The 9,263-nt window shown below is 61.8% G+C and overlaps 1 protein-coding gene across 3 annotated transcripts in view; it reads left to right on the top strand.

Moving 5' to 3' along the window:
• The first annotated feature begins 3,502 nt into the window (after positions 1-3,502).
• The window catches only part of SEMA4D (semaphorin 4D), a 60,923-nt gene continuing 55,162 nt past the window's right edge, over positions 3,503-9,263 (top strand). The window contains exon 1 of one of the 3 annotated variants that reach the window (XM_046022035.1): positions 3,503-3,654. In XM_046022035.1, the coding sequence (XP_045877991.1) occupies positions 3,623-3,654 (32 nt within the window). In that variant the 5' untranslated portion in view covers positions 3,503-3,622. The remainder of the gene's footprint in view (positions 3,655-9,263) is intronic. The other 2 variants (XM_046022039.1, XM_046022038.1) reach the window with 2 other exon arrangements.

Genomic DNA, 9,263 nt, shown 5'->3' with positions numbered 1-9,263 from the left:
TGCCAAGAACAGAAATATATTTGGAAAAAGCCAGAAATCCCGTATGGTTAGAAGTCCACAGGCATGCACCGTCATTGTGCGCGCCCACTGAGCAGAGCAGGACCCCTCCTGCGGAACGCGCTCAGCCCCCATGGTGGCGGCCGGGACCTGGCCGGGCCTGTCCCCAGGAGCTCCCGGCAGACGGAAAATTAAAGTGTGGTTTTGTCTGCAGCCTCCGCTTTGTGGAGGTTGGACGCTCAAGTGGCCCGAGGCATGGTTCGTCTGGCTCGTGGGCCCACGGCCCAGCAGGACCAGCAGGTTTGAACGGTGTCATTGGGACGCTGGCTTTTCCTGCTCCTACAGACCTGCCCCAGCTCCCCAAAACCAGCAGCACCAAACAGGTGGTGGTGATGTGGAGCAGAAAGAGAAGCCCCCTGGGTGGGTTTAACTTTCTGGGGGGGCGAGGCCTCTCTGCTCGGAGGGCGGCGGCCTGTGCAAGCTTCAGCAGGCGCAGGCGCGGAATGCGGGTGCTCCCGTGGACGGTGTGGGCGGCCTTCAGTGCAGGGTGCCGTGGGCTTGTTGTATTCACTCCGCAGCCTGGTCTCTGGGGGCATGATTGTTCCTGCAGGGTGCTGTGTCCCATCATCTTCTAAAAATTCCGTGGTGTACATAGAGCAAGGCTCATACCACATAGGTGAGCCACGAGGAAATCTGTCTCCATGTGGTGTCGTGGCTGCTCTTGGCGCCGTAGGGGGAGAATATGGGTGTCCCTGTCATCGATCCCATATGGCCTGGGACGTTTGTTTCTGCACCATACCCGAGCTCTGGAGCAGTGGTAGTGGCCGCCCCGGTGTCTGTGGTGGCAAGAAGCCGAGTGTTCGGGACCTGCCGCGTGGCCGCGCTTGTCCCAGGCGCCGCAGAGGCAGTCAGGTGGAGTGGATGCGCTCTCAGCCTCTGAGCGGTTCAGGTCTCAGCCATGACTGACAGCTTCCCTCCATCCGAACCAAACCAAGTTCCCTCTGCGGCCAGGAGAGGCGGGTGGCTGAAACCCACCCCACCCTCTCCTAAATCCGGCCGCTAATCCGCTGCCTCAGCCCGGGCTGCCCGGGACTCCGGGGTTAGGGACGTGGCGGACACTGTGATTTCCGTGTACGCACAGCTTTCTGGGGGCAGAGGAAGCCTGAGGTCCGTGCAGTCTTGACAGCTTTCCTCGTGTGTGGACACGTCTTGGGCGGGGTGGTGTGTGTCGCTGTGGCCCCGTGCTTCGTGGACGAGACACAGCTGCCCAGGCCAGAAGGACGTTCCCACAGTTTGCTGCGGCCTCGTCCTTAATGTACCCTCCTGACTTAGTGCTTTCTCCGGGGACACTGTTAGCGTTACACCCTTGAGGGTCTGCTGGGTTGGGACCTTGGGCTGTGAACGCCCCGTTTCCTGGCCTTCCCTGGAGCTAGCACAGGCCTTTGCAAGGTGCTGCATGGCCCCCGGCCCTGTTGTTTCGGGAGAAGGCTTCCTGTTGACAGTGGGGAGCCCTGGGTGAGAGGCTGGTGCACACGTGTCCCCCTGAGATGGATTTCCAGAAGCATGCCGTCTGCGGGATGTTGAAGTCATCCAGCGCATCCTCCCCAGGAAACCCGTCCTCTGCCTGCACCACCTGTGGGGGAGGGCACGCTGGGTCCCGGGATCCCAGCTGCGATTTTTCTGTGAGACCCAAACTCGTGCAGCCGGGACGCGCTGGGGGCGGCCTTCTGTACGGAAAGCGAATGACCCCCGAGCACCTTTGTTGTCTCAGTGCCCCCTGGCCTTGCCGAGGTGTGGCGCGTGCTGCCTGGATGCCCGGGAGGCCTGGGGCCGTGCAGTGGAGTGCCACCTGTGGGATGTATCGTGGCTTGCGGAGTGGAGCGTGGGGCTACCATAGATAGACATGCTTCTGCGGCGCTGAGAACGTGGTTCATCGTACTCTCCAGGGTCAGCCGTCCTGGGAGGGCCTGTGTGGTCTTCTGGCTGCATCCCTGGGGGCCATCACAGCACAGCGGCCCAGGACCACCCCGGAGACAGCCCGGGTCCTGTGGCCCTGATCTGATGGTGAGTGGTCTAGACTTGTAGTCTCCAAAGACCACATGAGGGACTAACGTAGGTGTGCACGACTGACTTCAGTCCTAATGCTGCTCCATGCATAGTCATTGACCCCAAAGGACAGCCCCAGGCCCGCGGTGCACATTGTCCGATGGGGCAACAGGCCGCTGGTGTGTGCACAGCTGTGTGCGTGCCCGGCTGAGGACCAGATCCATGGAGCCAGGACCGTGGTGGGCAGAGGGTGGCCCTGTGGGACCTCTGACCCAAACAGCCACCCAGCCCTGACCCCGTCTGGCCCGTTCATGGTGACGGGAGGCCGGACACCACAGCCGCGGCTGGTCGTGCACTGGCGCCCGCAACGGAGCCACGTGTGGATGACACCACGTCATCGTGTGGATGACACCACGTCATCGTGCTTCACTGCGGGGCACACAGCAGTCCGCGGGGGCCGGTCAGAGCAGTGCATGCCGCAGGCCGGAGACACCCGGGTTCAGGAGGGGCCGGAGAGGCCCCCATGTGTGACTCGGGGGCACTTGTGATTGTGCCTTGGATTTGTGTCAGACACAATGAAATAGACCTACGGCCTCACGTCATTTGTTTGTTCTTAAACATCACTCATGGGGACGTCTGAGCTGACACGTGCGGCTCGCCAGGCCCCGCTGTCGGAAGCGTCCGGACTGCTGCTGGGCGTGCCCGCGCCCGTCAGGTGGGCCCGATTAGTGGCGGGGCGGTGGGGCTTCGGGAGCACATGAGACCGGCTCTAAGCGGCCTGCCCCCGCGTTTCCACGGCGTTGACTCATAGGTGGCTGGCCCTCATCGGAGACACGGGCTCCCCACTCAGAGGGCATCTCTCTTGCACAGGGACCTGGCACTCGGCTTTGCGGGCACACTCAGTCCCTGCAGGGCCCCCCGGCTCCCCGATCCCAGCCCCGTGTCCCTGTTTTCTGTGCATAAAGGAGCACGCCGTGTGCGCCAGCAGCCTGCTGTTCTGCTAGCAGCCCTCTCCCACACACGCTGGTCAGCCCGCCGCCTGCCCGTGATGGCGCGGGGCACCGTGGGCTGCGTTCTGGCGGGAGGGGGGGACCACTGGGTAACCCTGTCCTGCCCCTGGGCGCACCGTGCCTTCGGCCTCCTGGGATCCTGCTGCCAGGGGCTGCCGTGGGGGCCGTGGTGGGCCGAGCCAGAGTCCCGGGAACAAACCCACAGGCGTATCCACATCTGGCCAGGCTATTTATAGCGCACAAAGGCCCGTTTTTCTCGGACGGAGCGGGCATATGGCAGGGCTGTCATGCACACGGTGAAGCCAGTGAACTGAGCCTTTCATTTCGCAACTCGCTGGGGTGTCTGACACGTTCTCCAGCACGTGCCCCGGCCTTGGGGGTCACGTCTCCACTGCTGCTGGCGAGCAAGCCCATGCACGGGGCGCAGTGTCGGGATGGCGTGGCTGGCTCAGGCTGGCAAGCCCCAGGTCCCCCACCACCCCCACGGGAGGACGGGTCCCTGCAGACCCCATCTCTGCGCTGAACTCCCATCCTGGGCACCAGGGTCTCCACGCGGGGGAGGTGCTCTGATGTTGGGGAGGATGGAGCATACGCAGAATCCGTAAGTTGGTCAGAAGCAGTGAGATGGTCCTGGGTGCACAGGAGTGAGATCAGGGAAAGGGGGCACCGGGAGGGAGGGCCTCGCTGAGAAGGGCGGCTGGGGAAGGGAAGATAGGGTGGTGCCTGGGTTTGGGGAGGTATTCCCCAGGCAGAGGGGACAGCAGCTGCAAAGACCCTGAGGCAGGACGGTGCCTCCTATGTTCATGGTACCTGGGGCGCCTGGGAGCTTCTTGGCGCTCGGGATGCTGGGACGGGAGCCCTGGAGCCGGGGGTTTGGATAGGCCCACAGCCGTCTGCAGGGCACAGGGTAGCCCGTGGGAGGTGGCGATGTGGTCTGGAGAGGGGGTGGTGACGCAGGCCTGGGGTGCAGCAGCCAAGGTGGGGGGACAGCCCGACTAGGCCTTCGTTTGGAGCAGAGTTGAGAGGACTTGCTGACAGGTTGAGTCCGGAGTGAATGTTGTCGAGGACACTGCAGGGTTTGGCTGAGCAACTGGAGAAGTGGAGGGTCCCAGATGAGCCCAGCTCTGCAGGAAGCAGGGAGGCAGGCCTGCGGACAGATGAAGTTTCAAGGAGTGGATGGGCTGGGGCGCTAAGCCCAGAGCTGGGGAGATGTCTGTAGACCAGGCGAGGGGTCTCCCAGAGGGCGGCTGCTTGCCCGGGAAGAGCCTTGTCCGTTTCTCTGTCAGTGGAGCTGGCTGGGCGGGACTCCTCAGGAAGCCTCTGTCACCACGGGAAGGACAAGGGCTGTGCCACAGGAATGGTGGGGGAGGGGTGTCGGCAGGTGCTTGTGCAGGGAGGCGGGGTGCTCCCTGGCCGAGCTCTGGGCACTGATGAATCTGGAGGCAGGACTGGGAGTGTGGACGAGGCCAAGCTCACCGTGGGGAGCCCCGGCCGGCCTGAGGACTCTGCAGCCCGCAGGGTGTGGGAGCAGGGATGGTTTTAGCAAGGAGGAGCCTCCCTCCTCCGTGCAGCCTCCTGTACAGACAGTCCTCATGCCTGGGCGTGTCTCCGGGGAGAGGCAAGGCTAACCATCAGGGTCGGGAGCAGCCCCACGTCTCAGCCCAGCGGACGCTCCTGTTTGCCGGTGGCGAAGTGGCCCGTGTTTGCCCCCCGCCTCCCTGTCAGCCGAGAGAGGCCGGGGAACATTCCTTACAGAGAGGAGACAGTGCCTCTTGGCTTCCCGGCTGAATTTGGGGGTCAGGGAGGTGATTCCCGACTGAACAGGTTTCCCTTGCAGCTTGGACTAGGTCCTGCTTGGATCTGCCGCCCAGGCAGCGGGATTGGTCCTGTGGTCCCTTGTAGGAAGGAGGAGTGGCCCCAAACAAGTCGGGCTCGGGATTAGGTCATTTTGCAGCTGAATGTGTCTCTGTTTGCTATGACTCTGTTACCAGAGTCCGTCAGGGCGGTCACATGGGCTGTCTCTTGGTTGCCTGGCGGGCTTGTCTCATTTGGTGTTCTTGGACCCCGCTCTTGAGCACATCTAGAATGCGTGTGCGTACCGTGGGCTAAGATTGTTGAGGGTGGGGGAGTCTGGTTTTATGCCCTTCTGGGGCGCCGGCCCCAGTAGCTCAGCAGTCCCCCTCTGACCAGGGAATCGAGCTTCCATTCTGCAGGGTGCCCTGGGCTCACGTGCACTGTGCCCGTCGGGCGTTGTCCCTCCCATCCCACTGGCCTGCCTCACTGGTAGCAGCTGTGCGGTGTGTTTCCACGGCGGGTGCAGGACCCCTCCCGCCCTGGGCTCTGTGACACGTGAGACGTTCCGGCAGTGATCCGTGCGTGCACGTAGGACTGCGTGTGCATGTCGGCGTGTTCTTGGGCCGCTGGGCAGAGGGCGATGCGGGTGGGCGCAGGAGGGCTGCACTGCTAGGGGCAGCGGGGAGGACGGCGCCGTGCGGGTGGGAGGGGGAGCCTGGCCGGAAGGGACTCGAGACTGTGGCGTCGTGTGAAGTTACCTCTGGCTGCACGGAGAGTTTCAAGGAGCTAATAAAATAAGCGGAGCGGTGGTGTCTGGGGCATCGGGCACTGAGCAGCGTCGTCACGGGGGAGTGACAGGACAGCACATCCTGCGGGCTCACCTCTGGGCCGGGGACACACGCTGCCATGGTTTCCTCTGGGCACAGGGGCTCTTTATGCACGGTGGGGTGTGTGTGCGCACGGTGGGGGAACGGCGTGTGCACGGCAGGGTGTGTGTGTGTGCGTGCTGAGGAGGTATGTCTGCGTGGCAGGGGTGGGGGTTCGTGTGCATGGTGGGGGTGTGCACGGTGCTGCTGTGTGTGCATGGTGGGGGGTGTGCACAGGTTGTGTGTACAGTAGGTGAGTGAGTGCCCAATGGGGGCGCGTGAGCACGGTGGGGGCGTGTGTACAGGGGTGTGCATGTGTGCACAGTGAGGGTGTATTTGGTAGGTGGGTGCGTGTGCACAGTGTGTGTGTGCACCGTGGGGAGCTGCATGTATGTAGGGGTGCACGTGTGTGGTCGGAGTGTGCACGGTGGGGCGCGTGTGTGCACGGTGGGGTGCGTGTGCATAGGTGTGCGTGTGTGTGCAGTGCGGGTATGCACGTATGGCCGGTGGGCGCTTGTGCTCGGTGGGGGCCTGTGTGTGCCTGGCAGGGTGCGTGTGCACGTGGCGTGTGCAGACGTTATCGTCAGGTACCGTGTGTCTGACTCAGGCTGCCAGAAACACCCAGTCTCTGACTCAGGCCCTCGGAGAAACGGTGCTCTGTGTCCCCAAGTGCCTCTGTGTCCCCCTGACATCCTCTGTGGCCTCCGCCCGGGTTCCTGCTGTGCCGCCCGAGCTGCAGCCCCCCCCCTTCACTTACCCTCTCCTGACCCCGGCCCCGCCCACACAGCAGGTGGAGGTGTGCCCTGGGCTTCCTGCGCAGCTCCCCACACAGGACCGACAGCCGGCAGGCTCACAGGAGGAAGTCGACCCGGTAGGGGTGGCGAGGGCGTAGGCCCTGCGGCCTGCAGCCGTCTGCCCCACACAGGCCCTCCCTTGGCAGCTGCCGGTGGCCTAGCCCGCTTCGCAGCTGGTAGGTGTGGGTGGCTGGGGTCCAGGGGACACATTGCAGCGCAGGCTCCTCTCTTTTCCAAATGCCGGTGTGACCCGAGTCGCCACAGGAACAGACTGTTGTACGCCTGCTCTAAGGTCACCGGGAGGTGACCCGGGAGCTTCCTCATGCGAGAAAGATGGGGAGCTAGCCTTGTGGGCAGGAGGGGAGGACAGAGTTTGGGTGTCCTAGGGAGGTGGGGGGATGGGGAGCTGACCCTGTGGGCAGCAGGGGAGGACAAGGGCCAGGCCAGGTCCCCTGGGGAGGCTGTGGCTAGAGGGAAGGAAGGACACCTCACCGTGCTCCCAGCCTGGCCTGGGGCATTCTGCACGTCCGTAAACTGAGGGGCTTGAGCACGTGCAGATAAACAGAGTGGCGTGGCTATGGGAAAGAGACTCACTTAAACACAGACAGGGGGCCAGGAAGCTCCCATGTCTGCTCCTCGCCTGCTGCAGGGTGATGGTCCCCAGCCCCTGCCGGGCAGGTGGAGCCCAAATTAAGGAGGTTTTGGTGTGGGCCTAGGAGGGAGGGCTGGGACCAGAAAGCCCTAGACTGGTGTGAAGTCTGAGATGAGAACGGGTCCAGCCATCAGTGAGGACAGGACGCAGCCCAGAGAGCCAGGCGCTAGGGACTCACCAGTCCTGAGAGGAGGAACCCCCAGGCCTGAGGGGGTGGGTGCTCGCTCCTGCCTCTGGGCTCCCTTGCCCCCTTCTCAGCCCAGGACCTTGATGCAGCTTGGCCTCGCGCTGTGCCCAGGCCAGGGTCCCCCTTGACATCAGCACCCTGGCCACGTCTGCCTTGCAGCTGTGCCTCTCGTGTGCTAGGCTCTTACCTCCGGGCCTGCTGGTTCTCGGCCTGTGGAGCCCGTGTTCCCCGGATTGGATGGTGGCCCGCCCACCACTCAGACCCTCAGGAAGCATCCCCACAACAGCCCTGCCCCACGCAGACCCCTGGGAGAGCAGCCCCACAGTGGCGCACCCACCACATAGACCCTCGGGGAGCATTCCCACAACGGCCCATCCCCCATACAGACCCCTTGGGGAATGCCCCCACAGTGGCCTGTCCGTCTCATTTTTCCTGGGAGGTCAGGGGCAATTGACCCGGAAAGGCCTGGGCTGTGTTTGAAGGGTGTGGAGCGTGGCTTGCGTGGCTGATGTGTGGAAGGTGCCCAGGCAGGGACAAGGGCAGGGACAAGGGGCTCGTCTTGGCTGAGGATGGCAGTTAGGCTGCACAGGCTTTGTGCAGGGGAGGGGTCTCCGGGAGAGAAGCCTGTGTCCTGGGTATGTTATGCCCCAGTTTTCACGTCCGAGAGACCACCAAGGAGCCAACACCGATACAATCACATGAGGGTTTATTTGACAAACTTAAGCTTGAGGCCAAGTATTCCCGACACAGCGCAGTAGGGACTTGGACCCCGAACCGGATTACAGTCAGAGTTTTTAAAGGCAGAGTAGGGGTGGACTCGGCGGTGGGTGAGGACAAAGGGGATCATGGATGATGTAAGTCTCCAAGGAGTTTTGGAAGCAAGGTCTCCTGGACCTTGAGGGGCTAGCTATTGTTGGGAGAAAGGTTATTTATTACCAATAATAGAAATCTTCTCGTGAGACCCTTTAGATGTGTATCAGTGGGCCATATGCTTGAGAATGACTCTGGACACTATCTTGGAGGTTTAGAGATAAAGGAATTGTTAAAGTAGACTTAAAGGATCCTGGTTGGACCTGTTGGGGTAGGGCGTCGGTCAGGCTAGGATTGTCCTTAGCAAAACCTCAAGATGAGGGCAGTTGAGTCCCCAGGGGACAGCCACTCTGTTTCAAGGGCTTGTGAGTAGGTAAGGAAATTTAATGATTTTCTTCTGACTCTGTGTCCCACATCAGCTAAACTTGAGATGGGATGGCCTTAATTTTCTTGGCCTCCACAGGTGGGCCACACGACGTGGGTCAGGTTCAGAGAGGGTGATGTCTGGACTGTTCTTGGTGGAACAGAGGCAGGCTGCTCTGTGTCCCTTGGTGCTTCTTGGCATCCTCGCTGGTGTGAGAGCTTTGGAGCCAGGACCAAGGCCAGGTAGGTCCCCTGGCGGAATTATACAGGGTGTATCCTTGGGCTGAGCAGGTTGAATTAATGCTTAAAACTGATACCAAGATGTGGTGAACCTGAGCGTGAGTCCGTTGGTTTTCATCTGCAGGAATTGGTGCCCTTTGCTACCTTACGGTACCCATCAATAGGCTTTTAGAAACGGACACGTTTGCTTTTCACGGACCCTGGGCGGACTCTGGGGCCTGGGGCCCGGCCGGGCTGTGGTGATCCCGAGCAGTGTCTGCGGAGTGAGCGCTGAACAAAGAGCACGTTAGCATCGGAAGTGGGATCCAATTCAAAAGGTCCTCTCCTTCAGACAGCTCGTTCCTGCAGATCTGTGAAAACACCCTAAAAATGCAGAGCATAGTGCCAACGGGAGAAAAGCCTCCAGGTATGTATATCACATCCGATTGCAGGCACAGAGTGTGAAAAATACTGAGTTCACTGCCTCAAAGTGGCTTTGAAGCCAGAAACAGCCTGTGCTTGTTA

Source organism: Meles meles, chromosome 11 (genome assembly GCF_922984935.1).
Source record: "Meles meles chromosome 11, mMelMel3.1 paternal haplotype, whole genome shotgun sequence".
Taxonomy (NCBI): domain Eukaryota; kingdom Metazoa; phylum Chordata; class Mammalia; order Carnivora; family Mustelidae; genus Meles; species Meles meles.
The sequence above is the reverse complement of the archived record's forward strand: the minus strand, read 5'-3'. Positions and strand labels throughout refer to the sequence as shown.